Below are 22,280 nucleotides of genomic sequence, written 5' to 3'. Positions count from 1 at the left end.
GTCACAAAGTCTTACTGATAGCAAAAAACTATGCCTCTATCGAATTGAAGCTATTGGCGATCGTGTATGCCAATCAGATTTGACCAATAGTATTTGGTAATCCGGATTTAACTATCCACGCTGATCAACCTTTGGTACCAATATTAAGCGATTCTCTTCGAGGCGCCTCAAAGATTGCTGTCCATGCTTTAGACATTACAACGCTATCATCCAAAGTAATTTACAAGCCAGGAGCTGAACATATTACTGCAGACATGCTATCAAGATGCCCTGTAGGCGGACCATGTGTCAATAAAATTCCCGAAGGACAAATTTTCCAAATAGAACCATTTATACTTGACCTCAACTTCTGTGATTCTCAACAAAATGCACCGGTTTCTACCACAACATATCAGCAGATTAAACAAGCTACTGCAGATGATTCAGAGTTCCAACAAGCTGGTCTACTCATCACAACAGGATGGCCGGCATTTCACAAGAACTTAGATGCTAATCTGAAGTTGTACTATCACCTCTGGGATCAGTTAGCCATACTAGGTGGATTAGTTTACAAGGGATCTCAGCTCGTTATTCCTCAGATATACCAAAAAGAAATACTGCAAAATGACGTCTTAGTCATCAAGGCATCGTTGCCACTCTGCGTATTCTTGTACATGTATATGTATTGGCTGCCGATGTCTAAAGACATCAAAATGAACACAGAACAATGTGACAGTTGTGTCATGGATGCATCAAACCAACAAAAATGAACTATTCAAAATCATGAAATCACTGCCGCTCCCCGGAGTAAAGACAGGATAGATCTGTTCCCCTACAAAACAGAGAAAATCTCGCCATAGTCGATTACTTTACTGATTACATTGAAGGTGAATACCTGAAAGAAACCTCTTCAAAAAAAAGTTATTCGCATGTGCGAGAAGACATCTGCCAGATTAAGAATCCCAGACATAGTTCCGCCTGATAATGTTTACTTCCTTTGAGTTCACATCTTCTAGTAATAAATGGGGTTTCGACCATTCAAGTCCTGGAGAACTACCAGTTCTCCAGGACACCCTGAGTCAAATGGCAAGGTTGAATCGTGAAACGCTCAGATGATCCTATCTGGCTTTGTTAGAATATAGAAATACCCGACAGCTGGAATGTCTACTTCATCTGTAGAAAGAATTTTTGGACGGCCTACCAGGTCTGTACTTCCCATGGGAAAAATTCAAGTCAAACTGTCAAATTTACTGACCTAACAGAAGAAAAGGTTGAAAAAGCTTGTAACTCAAAGAAAGTATAATCGATCGACCAACGATCTACAGCCTATATCAGTTAGTAGCCCTAAACTCATAGAAAGCTTAGCATAGATATAAAGAATCAATGGGCCAGAGGTAAAGTGATAGAAGAACTGTCTGACCGAACTTACGCAGGATTGAATGAAGGCAGTGGCAACATACGGAGAAACAGAGTTGATATACTTCCAAGATCTGAAACTCAACCTATCGCAGAAGCTGTGCCACAGATGAATAACAACCCTCCACCAACTGAAGACACGTTAGAGCCTATACAGCCAATGTTTAAACTGAATGCCTCACTAAATGCTAGACAAATGCAGGTAACAATGAGTCAATGCTGCTCCGACGATCCTCACAAATCAGCAGAGTTCTTCAGAGGTTTAAAGACTATGTGATGGATTAAAACTGTGTGAATTATGAAAGGATTGACACTGGATCTAAATAGTTTTGTATAGCGAAACTCTAACAATTTATGTTGTGTGAAAGTGGATGTAATACAATTAAGAGTCATGCTCTCCTTATTGATTGTTACCATATATTTGGAGTTGTGATTTCATTCTCTTTTATTAACTGCAGGTTATGTGTATCCAGATCGTTTGTGTTTTAAGGGCCATAATATTCACCAAGACCCTAGGAGTAAGTACTTGGTTATTCGGACTTGATTTAATTATCATCAACATTGCTGATGCATTATTAAGAATAAACTGTATATTACTCGTACATACTGTGCTTTGGTTATGTTATAGATACATTTTCTAGCTTCAAATATAAGTCTGGAACAAAATTATAATATACAACTAAATGAAGATTTTAAACATCAAGCCTGATTAATTATATATAATACGACTAATCATAACATTTCTTATGCAAGTTCTTTGTCACATCGGTCAGACAACACCCAAGCTGTTCTAATGCCCTACATATTTACAGCTTGTCAATCGCAAAAACTGGGCAAATACTGTGATCGTTTTTCATAACGATGTAGTAAAATTTTTGAAAAAGACTTTTCATCACTACAGCGAAAGGACAACTCTTTATGAAATGTTGGTGGCACTGAGAAGGGCTGAAGAGAGGAGGGGAGCGAAGGCTAACACTGTACTAGCGAGTCAGTCAGGGCTCATTTATCCAACTAAAGTATTCAAATTATGCCATGTTTCAAAGGCTAACGAACACTAAGACGCTTGCTGGAATAAATACACGCTAAAATACGCCCGCTAAAAGAGTTATAAGGCAGCCGCTACCTCGAACTTAGGACTTATGAGCAGAAAATCCTCTAATGAACTTCAAGAAAGAATATTCGTTAGTTCTTTGTTTTATTATTAACTCTTTTCCCATATTAATTATTGTATTATAAAAATGTAACAAAATTTTTACACCATGTATTTACTTGTAAATGGCGTTTGTTTTTTTAAAAGTAACTGCCATTTTGACCTACAAAATTCAACTATTTGTTGTGTAGTTGTTACTAGTTAGATGGTAGGAGATTATTTATTCAGGACGTGAACACTGATAAGAAAGAAGCAGCCATTGCCATTGTCACGAGGGCAACTTCCTGTATTTACATGACGCCCTTTAACACAAAAACCGGAGGTACACAACTCCTAGTATTATACAAGGCAGTGTAACATAACACGAATATAGCACACAACACCCACGACACCTGCGATACCTTCTAATATTTTTGTCATTTCTCTGCAGAATATCTCTGGAGCTGATTTTAGTCCAAATGGCAATTTACGATAGTAGAAACATCCAAATGGTGTCAAGAAAGTGGTGAGATGTTGGGATTTGGCAGACAATGGTATTTGCCAAAATCCGCAGTTGGCATCTAGTTTTGAAAATATGTGACCACCATTAAGTTTTGAGACTGTCCTCGACGATTGCCATGGGAAAAACTTCACGTCGTACGTACTTATTTAGCTGTGTAAAGTCTGTACAGATATGAACACTGTCCTGTTTAGGTACAATGGCCATCAGTGCACACCATTCCGTAGGCTGTTTCGCTTCAACAATAACGCCTAAAGATTTCATACGCTGTAACTCTAACTTAGTTTTGTCAAGTAATGGAAAGGGTACGGCTAGTGGCACGAATATACTGTACGGCTTGGCATCGTCAGTCAGTCTGATTTCACATTCAGTCTTTACAGCTCTTAGACCCTGAAAAAGTCTTTTATCAACAAAATTATCAACACCATTCGCAAAATCATCAACATTATCAACATTACAGGCAAGCAAACCAAGACTTTAACATGCAAATTTGCTCAATAGGTTCACATCTTGAGTATGCACAACGTAAATTGTTTCTGATATAGATTTGTTACCATGTGTAAGAATTGCATCAATTTGACCAACACAAGGTATTTCTAAGTTACCAAGACCTCTTAGTCTCTTAGTATTGGGCTGCAATGGAGCGGATATAGCATTTGGTCCACACACAGTTGCTGCAGCACCAGAATCTAGTTTAAATGTTGCTGTATTGGTATGTCCCTGTATGTCAATGGCTAGTTTGGCCATCCATGGTTTACTACCATTTCTATCGCTGTTCTTGATTTCTCCAGTAAACAACTCGACTTCAGTCACAGATTTTCCAGAGAAGCACATTTGCTTCCAATAGCCTCTCTTCCACATGCAGTACATGTAGATCTCAATATTGGGCAGGAGTCTCTGGAATGTGGGGCTTTTCCACAGCGTTGACATCGGTCTTTAGGGATAGATGAGGCAACCCTATTATTTGCGGAAGTGTTGTCAAAGCTATTGGCGCATCCTTGGGTTGTCGGCCTGTGTCTAACATTACCAGTATTCGACGATTTGTGTCCTTTTAAGTGAGAGTTTCGGTTTGAGCTAGATGTGTCATTCTTTCGGCTATGTTGTGGCTGTCGTGAACTGATTCTGTTGGCATGTACATCTACAGCTGATGCTCTGACTACTGACTGTGCTTGTTTAGCTGATTCAAAGCGTCTAGCTATCATCACTGCGTCATCTAGCGTCAGATCTGCATCGGCTTGTAGTTTTTCACTCAACTTGTCTTCAGTAACGCCCACTACTAATCTGTCACGTATTAGCTTTTCCCGTAAATCTCTATAGTCACAAAACTCGGCTTGGCGATATAGATTGTGAATAAACACATCTATAGAATCACTACCGTGTGTCAGTTTGTTGAATTTAGCTTTCTAAACAATGAGATTTTTCCTAACTTCGAAGTATTCATTGAATGCATCAATCACAGAATCGTAGTCAGTTTCTTCTATTCCACGGCTAAGCACTACATCCTCTGCTTTCTCCCCTAACGTATAAGAGTGTTAATCTGTTCACGCTGAGGTCTAGTACCTAAACTGCTCGCTTCTCTATACCTCCTTCATCTACTATACCATCTCGTTCAACCGGCAGGTTCGGCAAAGTCAAATTTGTCAGGTGGATACAGCTTGGGTGCAGAATAATACACTCTTAATGGCTCCACCGTTCGTTCATCAGCATCACCGGCTTCCCCCTCTTCGTCAGACATGATGCAAACACCGCTGCCACCTTGTGTAGTTGTTACTAGTTAGATGGTAGGAGATTATTTATTCAGGACGTGAACACTGATAATAAAGAAGTAGCCATTGCCATGATCGCAACTTCCTGTATTCACATGACGTCCTTTAACACAAAAACCGGAGGTACACAACTCCTAGTATTATACAATGCAGTGTAGCATAACACGAATATAGCACACTTGTAACCACCAATCATATGTTGTGTTTGCTCCTGCTTGCTTATATAAACAGTTGTTTTTGCGTTTGAGCAGTCAGAATTTGGCTAGTATGGTGAGACATACTATGATATTATAATAAATTTATTCAAGTACAACACATCTTCTTTTGTAACTTAGACAGCTTAAAGGGTGTGCTAGTACATACACAGTTTGCTATCGGCTGTTATATAGTCTGATTTGCCGGCTCTTGTTGGAGTTACACTGGTATATACACATTTTGCTATCGGCTATTATACATAGTCTGTATTATAGGCTTTTGCAGGGGTTGCGCTGGTATACATGTATATACAGTCTGCTATCAGCTGTTATATAGAGTCTGATTTTTCGGCTCCTGTTGAGGTGCACTAATATACAGAGTCTGCTATCGGCTGTGATAAATAGTCTGAGTTGTCGGCTCTTGCTGGGGTTGCGTTGGTATATCAATAGTCTGCTATCGGCTGTGCGATAGTGAGTCGGTATTAAACAACTACCGGCTTTTACGCTGGTAGTATAGTTAAATTGAAGGTGCCTAGGCTGGTTCAGGGTGAAGTAAATTCTACTCAACAAGGATGGACAACTCCCAACTCAAAAGCGAGTTCACGCAAACTCGATGAGTTGATGAGCAGACTCATGGGTGAGCCGATAAACAGACTCGAGGATGAGCCGATAAACAGACTCGCGGGTGAGCCGATAAACAGACTCGGAAGTGAGCCAATAAACAGACTTGAGAGTGACCCGATAAACAGACTCAAGAGTGAGCCGATAAACAGACTCGAGAGTGAGCCGATAAACAGACTCGATGGTGAGCCGATAGACAGACTCGTGGGTGAGCCGATAAACAGACTCGTGGGTGAGACGATAAACAGACTCGATAGTGAGCCGATAAACAGACTCGATGGTGTCTTTTCCCAACTATTACACCCTAGCAAGCCAAGCACAATAATTCTTGATGTTCGGTCAATAGCACTTATAGTGAATGCAGCTATAATACGCTGGCTAATATCACAATGCTAAAGTCAGAAACAGTGACAAGAATTTTATACACTATTTGCTTTTGAAAATCAAGCAGAGCTTATTGTAAAGAACACAGTATCTTTATTAGTGTTATATCTCTCAGTACCAAGCAGTAACACACCAGCAATGATAAAACTGACAGGTTATATAGCAATCCCAGAGAAAAATCTACAATTGATTGGCTGCACAGTAATTAGGTCAACCAATTCCACAATAACATATTTCGAATACAAAAACGATAACATGTGTCACTAACTAATCATGTAATACGAGTATTAATACATTTTTTTCGTGTTTGTATAGTAGCATGCAAATCTTAAAACAATATGGTAATAAATGGTTAACATAAAAAATTGCTAGTATCACACATACATACACTCTACATTGAACAAGTGTTAAGCGTGCGCCTTATAAATGACTATTCAAATTTGTCTGAATTGCGACGAATGTAATATAGATCCGTTGAGTCAGCAATTTGAAGCTGCCGGATTATAGGCTTAGAAAAGAGGTCATCAACTCTCTCACGCATGCTGACTGTCTATAAATACGAGTACACACTGGTTGACAGTTCATTCGCTTTTACAAGCATGAAGCACTCGTGTACCATTTGCGATTTTTCTTGCAACAAAGAGCGTGACCTAGAGAGGCACGCTCGTGTAGGCTACACAGACACCGCTGCTCCTCCTGTGATGAGGTGTTCACCACCCAGCCTCTTCTGCTGAGCACCGAAGAACACAGTCTACCCAGACTGAACCCCAGAGACCGAGGGCGTGTTCACCCCGTTGCCAACACCATCACCGAGGGCAACGCTACAAAAGGCCACGGCAGGACCAACGGCCATACTGGAGGCCAGCCCGTGACGCTTGCCCTACTCCACAGCATGAAGTGGAGCCCAAGATCGTTCACCCATCAGTAGACCCTATCGGAGACGACAGTGACCCTCTCGGGCTACTGGACTCACCAGTAAAAAATCGATTTTTGAGTGCCAGTAGTCCCACCAACCACCTCGGCCCTTTTCAGGGCTATCATTTCTATTTTAAGGGTTTTGTCCTGCGACGACAATGGTGGAAACTCAGTGTCGTACTTATCATCCACTTTTTTATTACAAGGGGTTGCCCTGATTCTACTTGAATGGCAAAGCAATTGTCTCAGATATTCACCTTTATTGGTAGCGTATTATGTGTGCTGCACAAATTAGTTCGTTTTTCTCAACTTTCATTGAGGTTTTTAATTCTAATAGTACTTGTGCAACAACAACTGACATGAATCCTAACTGTTGATGTTTGTGACTTGAATATAAATGTTTGATAATTAGAAGTTGTCCACTCAATGTATCTGTTCTGTATGTATCAAACTGGTTTTTGGTTCCTCACGATATTTTGAATAATCTTTTGGGTTACTGCTTTTTCTTTCACTTATTCAACTTTGTACTAGTTCAGCTAGAATAATCACCATTAAAGATATATCAAAAGCTGATACAGACGGTTTCCTACTTACGAACATTCGAGTTACGAACAACGGTACATACGAACGCATGTACGTTGTTCGTAACTCGATTAACTTTCGAATTATTTGTTTGAACTTTGTTTGAACTTTACATACGTATCGTAAAGAGATTTGCCGGCGTTTACTTGGCAAGATCTCTACTAATAAATAAAGATAAGAGAGTGCCTGTAGTTTCATTCAGCTTTTAATTAACAAAGGAAATTTCACCAGCCTAGGAGCATACGGCTATTTGCTCTGCTCAACTAAATGCGCGCACGCATTTATATACAATAAAGATGTAGTTGCGTCAAAAATGAAATTAGGACGCATAAAAGGCTAAAACATCAGCTACAATTTGATGCCATTTTTGTCTTTGTAGACCAACCCTGTCCAGAGATATATGCGTTTGAATGAGGCCCTCTTTTAAAAAGCTCACGTTCCAGCGGGTGCCAATTTCGTGACGTAACGAGTTTGTTTTCTGAAACGAAACCACGAGCGATAAATATGAGGTCGCTTCGTTAGCCAATCACGAGCGCGAAATTTTTATATAGGCCGTAATAAATGTTATCACTCGTAAAACGGGTTGTCTGTGATCTCGAAGATTCTCATTCGATAGAGAATTCTCACCGTTACTGGTTCAGCGCTTTTCACCAATTACTACATACAAGTAGTAATTGGTGAAAAGATCTTCCGGTTCGCGCGTTTTGGGAGATAGTCGTGCTGTTCAGAGCTCTTCGAGGATTTCTAGATTTCTTTTTACAATTTCTCTCACATACCTTTTATTACCCCTTTTTATTATCCTTTATTTATCCTGATTTATATTTTATACTAACATAACACATTAAGGGTAGCTCGGCCCTTAATGCCCTTAATTTTCCACAAGCACTAAGTGCTTCTCAGATTTTAGCAAATTTTTCTTAAACTTTTATGAATATTTACCTCTTTTATTACTCTCTTCTCCTTTCTGATTTATATTTTATACTAACATAACACATTAATATTGTTTTGAGATCAGAGGGAAGGTAGTTTGGCCGCCTCAGGCACTACCAGGTATATGACGCTGAGTGGGATCTTTTTAATTTTTGAGTCCCTACTTTTTAATTTTTAATTACTAGACTCAGTGGTCATCATGGCAGGTGGGAAACAAAAAGCAAGGAAAAAAGCAATGTCAACATCAGGTGCTGGCAGAGCAGAGCCATGTGAAAAATGTAAGAAGGACATAGATGAAAGTATGGAATCCTCTATTGAGTGTGAGGTTTGTCATCTTTGGTTTCACAACTCCTGTGTTGATGTTCCTGAGAGTCTTTTAGATCTCTTGGGTACTAAAGGGTTGCACTGGTTCTGTTCAAAGTGTGATGGTCAGGCTTCTGGGCTACAGCAAAATGTAATGTGTGAAAAACTCTCTGGACTTACGTTAGAATTGCAGAAAACTGTTGACAAAGCAAAAGCTCAATTTAGTGAAGTGTGTAGAAACCAAGATGTTTTTAAGACGACTCTTGCTGAGGTCACTGAGACATTAGAAACAAACAGAAATAAATTCAATGAGATGAATAACCAACATCAGACTCTTGAAAAGTCGTATGCAGATGTTGCAAAAGCTTTGGAGCAAAATAGTCTTAAAGTTCAAGAGAGTTTTGCAAGGCAGGCTGGTTCCTTGGTAGCCCAGTTGGAGGATAAAGAAAAGCAAGACAGAGACTCTGAATTTAGAGCCAAGAACCTGATCCTTTTTGGAATAGAAGAGAGTGACAATAGAGAGGAATGGGCACAGCAAGTAGACAAAATCATTAAAGATTGCCATATTGACATGAAAGTAGAAAAGAATAACAGCTATAGGTTAGGTAGGTACGATGCTTCAAAGCACAAAGAGCGACCTCGCCCTCTTAGAATATCCACCAGGTCTGAAAATCAAATGTTTGAGTTGTTGAGCAGGATTAATGGCATGAAGCTGTCAGGTATTTTTGCTAGAAAAGATCTTTCTAAGAAAGAACAAGAAGAGGATTTTCGGCTCCGAAAGGAGTTGAGAGAAACGAGGGAGGCAGACCCAGATTCTGCGTACAAAATCAAAAAAGGGAAAATAATAAAAGTGAACAAGTAATAACATCGATTAAAATCTTGCTGCTCAATGCTAGATCTGTTAGAGGCAAACTGAATGACATCCAAGTTCTGTCTTCGGAATATGATATATTGTGCATAACCGAAACCCATCTTGATCCATCATTTAATAATGAAATGATTCTGAGCTCTTCTCAAAAAATTATATACAGACATGATCGAGATTGTCATGGTGGTGGTGTTTTGTTAGCTTTGACAGCCAGTTTGCCTCAAGAACAAGTCTTTTTCAAAAGATCTTTCTTACCCGTTGAGGCTGTTTGTGTGAAAGTTGGATGTCCTAGAGATGAAAATGAATTTTTTGTTCTTTGTTGTTATGTTCCGCCTGGGCTGGCGAGAGAGGCAGTTGCACCACTTGAGGAATTGCTGGATTTTATGACCTCTGAATTTCCAGGGTCTAATGTACTAGTTGTGGGGGATTTCAATTTTCCAGATATAGATTGGTGCAACCTACAAATTCGATCAAACTCAAATCAAAAACAATTGCATAGATCTTTTTTGAACTGCATCTTGTCTCATGATATGCGTCAGATTATAATGGAACAAACACATCAGCTAGGAAACACTTTAGATCTAGTTATGACAAATAAGTCTAGTTTTGTTTATGACTACAGGATAATCAACCCCGGTATCAGCGATCATTTTTTAGTTGAACTCTGTGTAGCAGCAAATTTTAAGACATCTCATGAACAGCCTTCTTTTATCAAATTATACCACAAGGCTGATTCTACTGCTATTAAGGAGCTTTTGACTGATTCTCTGACAGATATAGTACAAGCAATTGAAAGTAAAACGAGTATCAACTCCGTCTGGCAGATTTTTGAGACGTCCATGAATCTAGCTGTCAATAGATTTGTTCCTAAATGTATCCCTAAGAAAAATGATAACAGGGAGCCAATATGGTTTAATAACTCAGCCAGGCGTGCAGTGAAACAACAGCGAAAACTTTATGACAGAAGTAAGCACACTGGGTTAGAAGTAGATTTCTCCAAGTATAAACAAACTAGGCGTACCAACAGAAAGAGTTTTCGTAAAATGGAGCAGGAATATTACCACCGAGTGCTGTTTGAACCCTTGGAAAGGGGTGATAGCAAACCATTTTACTCTTTTTATAGGCGGAAAACTGGAAAAAACTCACAAGGCACTGCGGTTTTCAAAAATAAATCAGCCTTAGAATCATCTGAGATTTTTAACGAATTTTTTCAGGGTGTTTTTTCAAATAGTGACTGTTTTTCCACAACTCAAACTGAACTTTCTGCAGATAAATGCCCTATACAAGTAACAAGTGATGGAGTTCTCAAACTTCTAAATACTCTTAAGCGCGGGAAAGCCCCGGGCCCAGATAAGTTTAGAAAAGAAGATCTTTGCCTAGCACCTGAAATTGTTAGTAAGATATTGGCGAGCATATTCCAGTACTCGTTGAACATTGGAAAACTTCCAGATATCTGGAAAGTGGCCAATGTAGTTCCGGTACATAAAAAAGGCAGTCGGGAAGATCCGGGAAATTTTAGGCCCATATCTCTGACATGCATTGCTTGCAAATTGTTAGAACATATTGTGCTTAGTAACATCAATAAAGATCTGGTAAATGTCATATATTCTAACCAACACGGTTTCAGAAAAGGCCTATCTTGCTCCACCCAGCTAGTCTCTACTGTGAATGAAATAATGAAATTAGTAGATAACAATAATATAGTACATGCAGCGGTACTGGATTTTTCTAAGGCATTTGACAAGGTGTCTCACGGCTTGTTGATCGACAAATTGATAAAATCAAACATAAACCCGTACATGGTAAATTGGATTAGGGACTTTCTGTCAAACAGACTCCAAAGAGTAGTGATAGAGGGTGCTGCATCTTCTGACCTGCTGGTTTCATCGGGCGTTCCACAAGGGTCTGTCCTCGGGCCCACCCTATTTTTGGTGTACATAAATGATATCTCCGATAATCTAAATTTTTCTACTATCAAGCTTTTTGCAGACGACGCTTTACTTTTTTCTCAGGTAAACACCCTTCAGGATTCAGTGAATTTCCAGGAGGATTTAAACATATTAGACCAGTGGGCCTATAACTGGAAAATGAATTTTAACACTGATAAATGCCAAATCGTTCGTTTTGCAAGGCAGAGTAGCGGAAACCCAGATGTGGTGTATTACCTAAGTGGCAGACCTTTATCTGTAGTAGACAGTTTTAAATACCTCGGAGTTTTTATATCAAATGATTTTAATTGGGATTTACATATAGACTCAATCATATCTAAGGCAAGTCAGCGATTGGGAATGATGAAGCATGTTTTGTTTGATGCGCCGATGAGGGTTAGAAGGGTTGCATATCTCACTCTGTGTAGACCAATATTGGAATATGCGAGTGAAGTATGGGACCCTCATTTGATGCGACAGGTAGCATCATTGGAGGCAGTTCAAAGAAGGGCGGTTAGGTTTATATCTGGTTTGAAAGGTAGGCAGAGTGTTACAGAGGCAAGAATTTTTATAGATCTAGAACTTTTAGAACTAAGACGCAAACATGCAAGAATGTCTCTCATGCTAAAGATTTTATCTGACGACTGCCATGAATCTCTTATCGAAAGTTTTAACCAAATACAAAATGTTCTTCACAGTCATGAAACAAGACTGGTTACGGGGGGTGCTCCTTCAGCTGTATGTGCAAACACCGGGTTTTATATGAATAGTTTTTTACCTAGAACATCGCGCAACTTGCGCGGCTTACCATAATTTTTTGTTTTATTGACTATTTTTAAATAAAGTTCTCAACGGCCTTCTTTTGCCCGATTTCGGGATTTACGGGTTCTTAAAACACCTAGACCTAGACCTAAGTTATAGTTTTAAAATGGCTTCATGTTCGAGCTACTGCGACTCAGAGTTATCTGAGCAACCTTTAGTCAAAGATAGGAGCAGGCAGCCTATGGTGAAAGCTGACAGGCGTCAGCAGCGTTTTGCTGTAGAGAAAGACAGAATGGAGGTAAATTAACTTAGAGTCTTCTATACCTAAGTAAATGTAATTTTTATAGTCATAAATACATATACTAATTAATAAAATGATAATTCTTTGCTATCTCCAATCATCGTTTCATAGCTCATCTGCCGTTTTACCTAGCTTTAATTTTTTTTCGAATCTTTGGTAAATTAGAGTCATGATTACAAATTATTTTCACTCGTAGGAAGTGGGTAAAATCGATTGATCATTGCTCATCATTAACTACCAAAAACAAAGCTTCGAATTGCTGGTTTTGTATTTATATATTTTACATACCTATATTTTTGTTAAACGTTTACTCATATCGTGATTTTAGATTAGCAATCTAATTGACTCCCAAATTGAAACCTTACCGTAAATACACCTTAGAACGACATCAATGAATGCGTGTAATCATTACGTTTGTTTTATTGATTACAGGATGTTTACGTGGCACCACCAGTTCAGCAGTGGTGCAAGTGTGAGAATTGCCATGCGTGGAGTAAAAAAGAAATGAACATATGCTGCACAAATCACAACATGTGGCATTCCATTCCGCAAACTGGTATCAAATGCGTTACCGAAGCTGACGAAATAAAAGATCTAATAAAGCCAGGTCCATTGAGAGTGGCTTATTATAACTACTGCCACTACCATGGTAAGCTTATGAGGTTTGTAGCTGCTATTTTTACTGCTTACTTCAAGTAAGTTATCAAGATACTGTAAAAGTATGATATTTTGTTAGAGCCCAAGTATCCAGATGCGGAGAGCCTGGTACCATCTGAAAGACTGCGACATCTACAACATGGTGTGTAGGCAGAGGAGATTATGCGCGTATAGATCTCTGGTATTCTGGACATATCCAACAGGACTTAGGAGGGGAGAGCGACGACCACTACCAGCCTGCGTGTATAACATGGTGCGAGCTGCATACCCTGGCACTGAAGATGAGGATGAATACGCAGATATGGCGCATACAGAATTTGAATTTACTGCAGTGGAGTGATTTTTATATACTTTATTTTACAAATATACTATAAAGATATAATTTCTATTTAATATAAATTAATATATTTATACACTTAAACTTTGTAGGCAATGTATAATATATACAAAAATAAAAAAGTAAAAGACAATGAATGCAAACGGCGAACAGCAAAATAAATGTAGCAAATAGAGTTGAACTACGAACAGAGAAAATTCACAGGAATACAGTCAGACAATGGAAAAAATGTGGCTTGACAAACTTCTCGTCTCCTGTCTGGCTGCTTCCTCTACCTCATCAACGAACCTGCAGCTATAATCATCAACAAAAGATAAATGACAAAAAAAATTAAACACTTCATTGTCTTGCCACATCTGCCAAAGTATTGTCTGGCAGACTGGCTTATGAATTATAATCAGCAGTATGATTAGCTATTACTGAGAGATTCTCAGTAATAGCTAAATATTATATATATAAAATATTTATATTGTAAGATTGAAATATTGTAAATATTTAAAATTTAGAAATATTTAAAAAATCAATCATTTTTACAGTTAATAAATAGTAAAAAATTTAACAGCAGCTAGCAACTACAAAATATCTAGCAGAGTTCTACAGTTTGATTTGCGGCAATTAAGTGAAACACTCGAATGTAAAATAGCGTTGTTAGGCAGGCATGAGAAAGCAGCAAGCGTATGACAAGGCAAGCCTATGTTTAGCTTCTTCAGGAAGCACACACATACTTACTGCAAGCAGGCTAAAATAAATATTGTTGTAAAGACAGTGAGTACATATAATCGATGAAATAATACGCATTATCAAATACGAACTAGCAGTTACTATATTTCTTACCCCTCAAAGCTTTCTTCTGAAACCTCGTCTTCCGTCTCACTGTTATCTGAATCTGGCACCCATTCTTCTTCATCCAAGGCTTTACCCTAAAAGAAGCATAGAAAATGAAGAAAAGTGCTATGGCATTTTAGGAAACTCATCTAAGTCTTTAACGTAAAAGAAGCATGAGAAAAGGAAAAATTGCTATGACATTTTATCAAAGTATTTGTAACTTACCAGATCTTCCTCTCGTTCCTGCATCTCATCACTAGTATCACTCTCCATAATTAGAGAATAACGTTGTAACTGCTTAGATGTAGAAGGAATGGAGCTTGCTTCATCGACTACTGGCATTTTTCTTTTAGATGGAGGTGAGGCTGGAAGATCAGGCCTGTGAATAAATGTTTATAGACTATCAATATATATTGTAAAAAAGAATCCCGTCCGACCATATGAAACAAGTTAACTGTACTCACTGTTTAGCATCGGTCTGGGTTGAAATCGACCGATACTTAGGACGGTGAAGACATTTCCGTAGCTGTACCCCTTTGTCAACCTTAGAGGACTTTCCAGGTCCAAAGGACTCGGCAGGCTGATGATTATGAACTGGTATTTTCGATCGTGAATGAGAAAAAAAGGTTGCTGTCCTAGGCACTGCAGGAACACTGTAATATATAGACAAGAATTTTTTTTTCCGTAAAACACGAGTTGTTTTATATTTTCAAATTGGAAGCTCATAACATAACTTGTGAAATTCAAAGATTCCTAGTACTGTGCATTATCACATCTTACACCACTTACGCATCAGCAAGTAAGCCTCGCACCACTGCTCTGCGCTCTCTTGTAGGCAAAAGGGTAATTGGCTTCTGCTTCCTTGGGGTAGCAGCAGAATCAGCTTTAATGTGCAGGTTTCGTGTGGGAATTATATCCGAGTGCTTCTTTAACATGAGCCGGATATCTTCTCCTTGTTGGTACCTGTATTGGTGGTAGTTGCTGAAGCATTCCTCAGTAGAATGCCGGAAGCAAATTCTAGATATGGTTTTATATCGAAAATTTGCTACATGTTTCTTCACAAATGCTGTCCATTTGGCTCGCTGTACATCTGTTGATGTCCTTCCCCGAGGCCAAGCAAATAGATGTTTGGTCTCTTCGCAATTAGCTGCGGCACAGGAGAGAGCCCAATGTCGACTTGAAGACATTTCACTGCTACAACGAAACATTGAAGTGGTTATGCAGACTATTCTTAACAAATAGAAAAATATCACGATATTCAAGTGATTAACCTAATGTGACTTTGAAGAAAATTCTTAATATCCATAATATGGCCGAGATTTATGTTCGTACAAATACGTGGTGTGTCTACCTTATCTTAAAACTAAAAAGTTTAAAGATACGAAAAAGTGAAGTAAGTTGAATAACTACAGCTGTATAACCATGATTAATATTTCATACTTAAAGTATTTTCGTCAATTGAAATGGCAGATCGACTAGTAAACCAGTCGAATGAACTACAACAGCGTTCTGCAATTATGAACTAAAATAGTATGGCTAATGTTGTTTTAATTTATAGAGCAACAGATCAAAACAAATGAAAATACTAATTGACTTAGGGTCAAGTGGGGTAAGTACACCATCGAAAAAGGGTAATTCAATTTCGCAGTCTTACTGCTTTGCTTTAACTAAACATTTGAGTCTAATATTGGTCATTGTGAAACTCCAGAATGTTCTGAGCAAGAATATCAGCACTAGAAGACTGTTAATTAAATATCATTGCTTTATATGAAGCGCTAAAAAATGTATGTCTAGGTGGTGCAGTTACCCCACATACAGGGGTAAGTGCACCACCTAGCCCTCTTTGCCATCGTTATGCATTGGTTGATAAGCAGAGGCAAATGCACCAAATTGCTGATATTGAAATTATATAAAATTCAATAGAAATGGAAAAAAAAGTTTTTTTGAGTTTGTACCGCACCACTGAAATATTGATCGCATTGAACATTAAAATTTTAAAAATTTGCAATTCTATACCATTGCAATTCAAGTGACCAGTTTCACTCAATTGAACCACAAATTTGACATAGACTAACGCAAAAGTATAACAAGAAAGACTATAGAGATTGGGAGAACTTGAAATGAGATTGAACTGTCTCTTTTGGTGGGGAACTACATGTGTGCTGGGTGGTGCACTTGCCCCGCCCCTGTTATATCTTAAGGTGCACATAGGTTAATGCTAATGTGCACTACATAGGTGCACTTGCCCCTGTCTCTAAAATTATCAGGGGCAAGTGCACCACCCCAGTTAAAATAATACAAAATTATTTGTGTGGATTAAAACAATAGAAAAAGTATTCTATGGATATACACCAGTTACACTCAATAGTTAGCCAAAACAAATATCCACTAAAATGAAAGTTATAAAATTATCAGTACACACCTCTGAATTTAAAGTCAACTACTTAAATAGTGCATTTACGTTTTTGTTGCTCACTTCACAAAAAATTTGAAATCAAGCATGCAGGGACTATAGCTTCCTTTGGTGGATCATGGGTAATATTTCTGCAACTCAGAGACAGCTATGCAGTGATTGGCTGATAAAATATCAACAGCTGGTGCACTTGCCCCAATGGTGCACTTACCCCACTTGACTATACTAACTAAATAATGATTTGCCTTTTCATTTTAGTTTTTGTCAAACACAACGAAAGTTGGAAATTGTGAGAAAAAGTTATTCATATAAATACGAAGGTGTGTCTATCTTATCTTAAAACGACAACGTTTAAAGATACGTAAAAGTGAACGAAGTTGAATAACTACAGTATAACCACGATTAATATTTCATACTTAAAGTATTTTCGTCAATTGAAATGACAGATTGACTAGTAAACCAGTCGAGCTAACTACAACAGCGTTCTGCAACTATGAACTAAAATAGTATGGCTAATGTTGTTTTAATTTATAGAGCAACAAATCAAAACAAATGAAAATACTATTCACTTACTAAATAATGATTTGCCTTTTCACTTTAGTCTCTGTCAAACACAACGAAAGTTGGAATTTATGAGCAAAAGTTATTCGTATTTTCGCAATACCGGTATATCGGTAGTAGCTTGATCAGCTAGTAGTTTCACGTTCGAGTAGCAATTGAGAACTGCGCTGACACAGAGACCGTCATCAACTTAGTTCGCTTGACCTAATTACTGTAGACCGGTAGAATTGGTAGTCGGTACCCAAATGTTTACACAACATTTGGAGAAAGTGAGTAGAACAAATTTTCAATTTTCTTTATTTGAGGCCTTTTAAACATTCATAATAATGCATCTAATACATCTGTAGCAGGATTTAAAATTTTATTCTAGCCAACATGAGCAAATACAAAATAAGATATATGCCAATAGAGCCGCGTAAGGCTAGACTTTTATCGCAAATAGCCGATGTGAATACGAGAGATAGAGACAGGTTGCCAAACGCGTTACGTCATTTTTGGCGAGGCTGGGCACGTTTTTGTGGCCTGAGCGTTTTTACGGCGATCAGATTTTTTCGGTTTTAATCTTCAAATATCTTGGCAATGCGATTGCGTAACACAACAAACAACATATCAACTGATAGAGAAAAAAAATGCTTTCTTTTAAGATCATCTTAAATTTTGACGCAACTACATCTTAATATCAACCGTTCCGGCTACTGGCAAACGTTAAGAACACCGGCTAACAAGGTGAATGAATAGGACCGCTAGCGCGTTGGTATGACAACAATCTAAGTGACGATAAGTGATGGTGTTATGACGGTATATCAGATATAACAATAGCATAACGAGTGAAACTGTTGTATTTGTGGCGAGTCCACTATTTTGATCAGTACAAAAATAAAGGCTTCCGGTCTAAACTGAAATCACGAGTGTTCTGATTTATTAACCTGAATAGTTTCTCTGCTAGAATTAATGCACAACAGCCTCAAACAAACAATCTAACAAAAACAACGATATAATAAACGGATAACACATACAAAAAATAAGACAAAAACGAGAAGTGATAGCATAACGATTAAAACAACAATATAATAGAAAGGACAATAAATAAGAAATGTAGTGTCACGGCCCCGGCGTCCACCAAAGTATTATTTGCATTTTATTAAATTTTTTTCAGTACAAACCAATACAGGTTAATTATACAAGCCTTAAACATACTTATATAAACCTTCAATATACTTATATAGGCCTTAAACATAAATTATAATACAAAATATAGCACTGAAGCAACTTACGAACAAATTCACCTTACGAACAATCGCTCGGAACGTAACGCGTTCGTAGGTTGGGAACATACCTGCCAACTCTCACGCATTGGGCGTGAGACTCACGCAATCACCCCAAAGAAAAACTGAAAATGCGTGAGAAATGCGTGAGATTTTTGCCCCAATTTCCATAATTGTATATATACTATCATTGATACATCAATTGCCCCAAAACCAAATCTCACGCATTGCCCCACTCTTGGGTTGGCAGGTCTGGTTGGGAACCGTCTGTACTCACTAACATTCACTCCTACTTAATGTCAGCCTGCATATCATAAGACAATAGCTAAATTGCATTAATTTTCTTCTTAAAAATTAAACATTAATTATAGAATTCTTCTTATAACAATCGGTAAGCAAAGCATAACCAAGGCAAAATTATATCGCTTGTAGCATTTCTTATTCATTACAGTTGGTTTGCTAGTCTACAAAAGCCCTTTGTGACCTCATGGTTTTTTCTTTATTCCAACATCAAATTTTTTTGTTGGCAATGTGTACAACGGCCTACATGTATCTTAACAGCGGCCGGAACAATTCAATGCAATTTATTTCTTACCCAAACAGATTATTGCAACACGATTAAATATCAAATTAATGGATAAACTAAAAATGAATAAACTTTAAAACACAATATGACACTAAACATAAAAGCATAGAACTTGTACCTTCAAGAGGCAACAATGGCAGATCAACTTCAAAAAAATGTGGCACGATCAGTTTCGTTTTAATGTGTACTTTGTTTACATCCGCAAAACTTACGAATTTTAATAGTTTTTTCCGTACAAGTAATATGAATCGTCGGAGCTCGGACTAAATTGATGTCTATATATCTGTGTATCTATATACAAATATGTACTTCATGCTACATAAATAGAGTTCTCGAAAGTCTCGGGAGTTTTGAGCTGTCACAAACATTGAACTCAAACCCCTGAATAGGCAATCACTTGACTTTTACACTGACGAAAAGCGATATGTAATGCATGCGCCATATTGAAAAGTTAATCATGTACTAATTACGTATGTAAATGTGAATTGGAATACCTATCATATGAGTAGTAGGATTAGGTCTGTCATTTATAATTGTTTTAGCGCTGACTCACACTCCATCATCTATTAAAGTAATCACGATATGTTTTTGTCATTAGTTAGTCTTGCCTAAGGTATGTTATGGTATGTTATTATAAAGCAATTATGCTGTGGTTTTCGTAGCTGTTTTTGCTGTTGATGAGTTATGCTAGGAGCATTGTGTTGCTGGAGTTAGTAAGCTACGTATGCTTGGTGAATAAAGGAGAGTATCACAACAGAGCTGAAGTTGAGAGGCATTTAGTAAGATTAGTAGACCAAGATTCAGAACTTACAAGCTATTTCGGCTCAACAATGGCATCGGTAAAGCTGTCAGATATAATCACTAAGTATGAGGACAGCTCCAGTGGAGAATTCAGTGAGTGGTTGGATAAGCTAGAACTGGTTGGAAAATTACAAAAAATTACAGATCTTCAAACATTTCTGCCCTTGTTTCTTGCTGGACCAGCCTTCGCACTGTATAAACAACTGCCGGACAGTGAAAATGAGGATTATGATAAGCTAAAATCTACATTGCTGATGACTTTTGGAGTTAATTGTTATGCAGCTTATGAGCAACTGCAAAAAAGAGTGCTGCAAGAGGGTGAGCCAGTTGATGTTTATCTGGCTGACATCAGAAGGTTAGTAGCATTAGTGGGGCAAAATGATGCGGAACCAATCATGAAATGTGCTTTCATGGCAGGGCTGCCAATAGATATTTCTATTCAGCTAAAATCCATGGCATCAGTAGAAAAATTAGGCTTGAGTGAACTTGTAGCTCGAGCAAGAATGATGCTGAGCACCAAAGCATCTGAGATAGCATGTGCAGCAGGTGCGACGATGAAGCACAAACGAGGTTGTTTTACTTGTGGAGGCTCAAATTATTTTGCTCGTGATTGTCCTGGTAATACTACTCCTAGGCAACAGATAAGAAAGCCCCGGGTATGTTACACATGTGGTGAGCCAGGCCATCTAGCAAAGCACTGTGCAGTTGGCAAGGAGACTGCACAATATGGAAATAGTCAGGGGGAGCGTAAGCACCGGATGTTCCTCCACAACGTCAGTAATCAGTCAGGTACTGCCATTTATCGCCATCAAAATACAAGATTACATGATAAAAACTCTTTTTGGACACTGGATGTCAACAGTCCGTGCTTATAAGTCAGCTTGGTCAAGAGTTGGGCTTGTCAAAACGTGGACCACAAAAGGTAGTAAAAATGCTAAATGGTGAAAGTACAAGATGCTGTGGTGAAGTATTAGTACATTTGTTGGTGAATAATACAAAAGTAACAGCTAGATGCCTGGTTGCCCCACAGCTTGTGTGCGATGCCCAGATGATTATTGAAATGGACATTATAACCATGCTAGGAGGAGTGTATGTTGGAAGTAATAATGATGTGCGGTTTGGAGGACAGCACTGTGCAGCAGGTGCAGTGACAAAAAATGATCCAGAGCAATTGAAGATTGATGAAAGTGACTTTACAGCTGTGTTTGATGGTGTAAAGTGGACGGTGGAGTGGAAATGGAAAAATGGTGAACCTACAATGGCAAACCAGTGCAGTGAATATGTAGTGCCCAACAATTGTAGAGAGATCTCTGATGATGAAGTACGTCAATGGATAAGCAATGGATGGCTTGAAAAGTTTAACCCCCATGTTCATGGCAAAGCAGATGGTGTTATACCGTTAATGGCTGCACGGCAGCCAAACAAGCCAAAAAAGGTCAGACCGGTCATGGATTATCGACAGCTCAACACTTTTATAAAGAGTAACCCTGGAATTGATGTGGCAGTGTGCCAAGAAAAACTATGGGCATGGCGTAAAAGAGACAATTGTTGTGTCCCTCAGTTAGTAGTTAGTAATTATCATTTACTAACAGGATCAGACATAGATTAGATTGCTGTTTATTTGGTTTATTATCTCTTATGAAATGCAGGTGTGTACTCTGCGATGTCCACGAGGTAAGAGAAAGAAGTATTCATCCAGGTCGGCAACCTGGTTACATAACGTGTTGATGCGCAGTATAAAATGCAATAGTATCACTACGCAACATCCCTTCCCATCTTTCTTAATTCGCTATGAATATATAATATAATGTTATGTGGTAGACTATTATAATATTGTGTTGCTATTTCTGAATTATTTGATTGTCAATAGTCGATTGTTGGAACATGTATAATGGTTCATGCGTGGTGTCGTTTCAGTCCGTTTTCTATTCGTGATCTTGTTGCAGTCGATTATCGCTTCATATCATAGTCTTTAAATTTCTGTGGAGTTTTCCGCTCTCGTTCAGACTGTCTGATTTTCGGAGTATTGGACGTCTCGGTGTTTACTGGACTTGCCCTATTGGTTGGCATGTTGTCATCATTGTCCTTTTCTAGCTGGTCACTATTTGATATTCTCTCTCCTTCATCGTCTACAACAGAAATCACAGGTGGTAGTATATATGGTTTAAAATGAGTGATGTTACGCTCAACCCTACGGCCATCGCTGCATTCGACGGTTACGTGGTTACCTGTTTTAC

General features: G+C 38.3%; 3 protein-coding genes across 5 annotated transcripts in view; 1 reads left to right on the top strand and 2 right to left on the bottom strand.

Moving 5' to 3' along the window:
• Positions 1–22,280, bottom strand: part of LOC137401624 (uncharacterized) — a 128,453-nt gene that overhangs the window by 26,935 nt on the left and 79,238 nt on the right. For 2 of the 3 annotated variants that reach the window (XM_068088060.1, XM_068088061.1), the window contains exon 1: positions 19,361–19,424. The exons of the other annotated variant lie outside the window; for it this stretch is intronic. The gene's annotated coding sequence lies outside the window, so the exon portion shown is untranslated. Of the gene's footprint in view, positions 1–19,360; positions 19,425–22,280 lie in introns of those variants that run through there. 3 annotated transcript variants of the gene reach the window in all.
• Positions 12,490–13,474, top strand: LOC137401566 (uncharacterized). Its single transcript, XM_068087994.1, has 3 exons — positions 12,490–12,595; positions 13,031–13,247; positions 13,335–13,474. The coding sequence occupies exons 1-3, from the start codon at positions 12,539–12,541 to the stop codon at positions 13,403–13,405; spliced, it is 345 nt and encodes a 114-aa protein (XP_067944095.1). The 5' UTR covers positions 12,490–12,538; the 3' UTR covers positions 13,406–13,474.
• Positions 13,593–15,604, bottom strand: LOC137401904 (uncharacterized). The gene is made up of 5 exons (XM_068088377.1): positions 15,207–15,604; positions 14,643–14,796; positions 14,427–14,512; positions 14,318–14,331; positions 13,593–13,886 (listed from the first exon to the last, which is right to left on the bottom strand). Exons 1-5 carry the CDS (start codon positions 15,602–15,604, stop codon positions 13,864–13,866), a joined length of 675 nt encoding a protein of 224 aa, XP_067944478.1. The 3' UTR covers positions 13,593–13,863.

The sequence above is a fragment of the Watersipora subatra genome, chromosome 8, assembly GCF_963576615.1.
Source record: "Watersipora subatra chromosome 8, tzWatSuba1.1, whole genome shotgun sequence".
Lineage (NCBI taxonomy): Eukaryota > Metazoa > Bryozoa > Gymnolaemata > Cheilostomatida > Watersiporidae > Watersipora > Watersipora subatra.
Note: the sequence above shows the minus strand (reverse complement) of the source record. Positions and strands in the feature narration are given on the sequence as shown.

Bases quoted from the DNA above. Each gene is read 5' to 3' on its own strand.
- LOC137401566 (XM_068087994.1), top strand. From the start codon at position 12,539: ATGGTGAAAGCTGACAGGCGTCAGCAGCGTTTTGCTGTAGAGAAAGAC. The intron at 12,596-13,030 runs GTAAATTAACTT...TATTGATTACAG, and splicing joins TAGAGAAAGACAGAATGGAG to GATGTTTACGTGGCACCACC. The intron at 13,248-13,334 runs GTAAGCTTATGA...ATATTTTGTTAG, and splicing joins TAACTACTGCCACTACCATG to AGCCCAAGTATCCAGATGCG.
- LOC137401904 (XM_068088377.1), bottom strand. From the start codon at position 15,604: ATGTCTTCAAGTCGACATTGGGCTCTCTCCTGTGCCGCAGCTAATTGC. The intron at 14,797-15,206 runs GTAAGTGGTGTA...ATTTATTCACAG, and splicing joins CGAGGCTTACTTGCTGATGC to GCCTGATCTTCCAGCCTCAC. The intron at 14,513-14,642 runs GTAAGTTACAAA...TGCTTCTTTTAG, and splicing joins AGGAACGAGAGGAAGATCTG to GGTAAAGCCTTGGATGAAGA.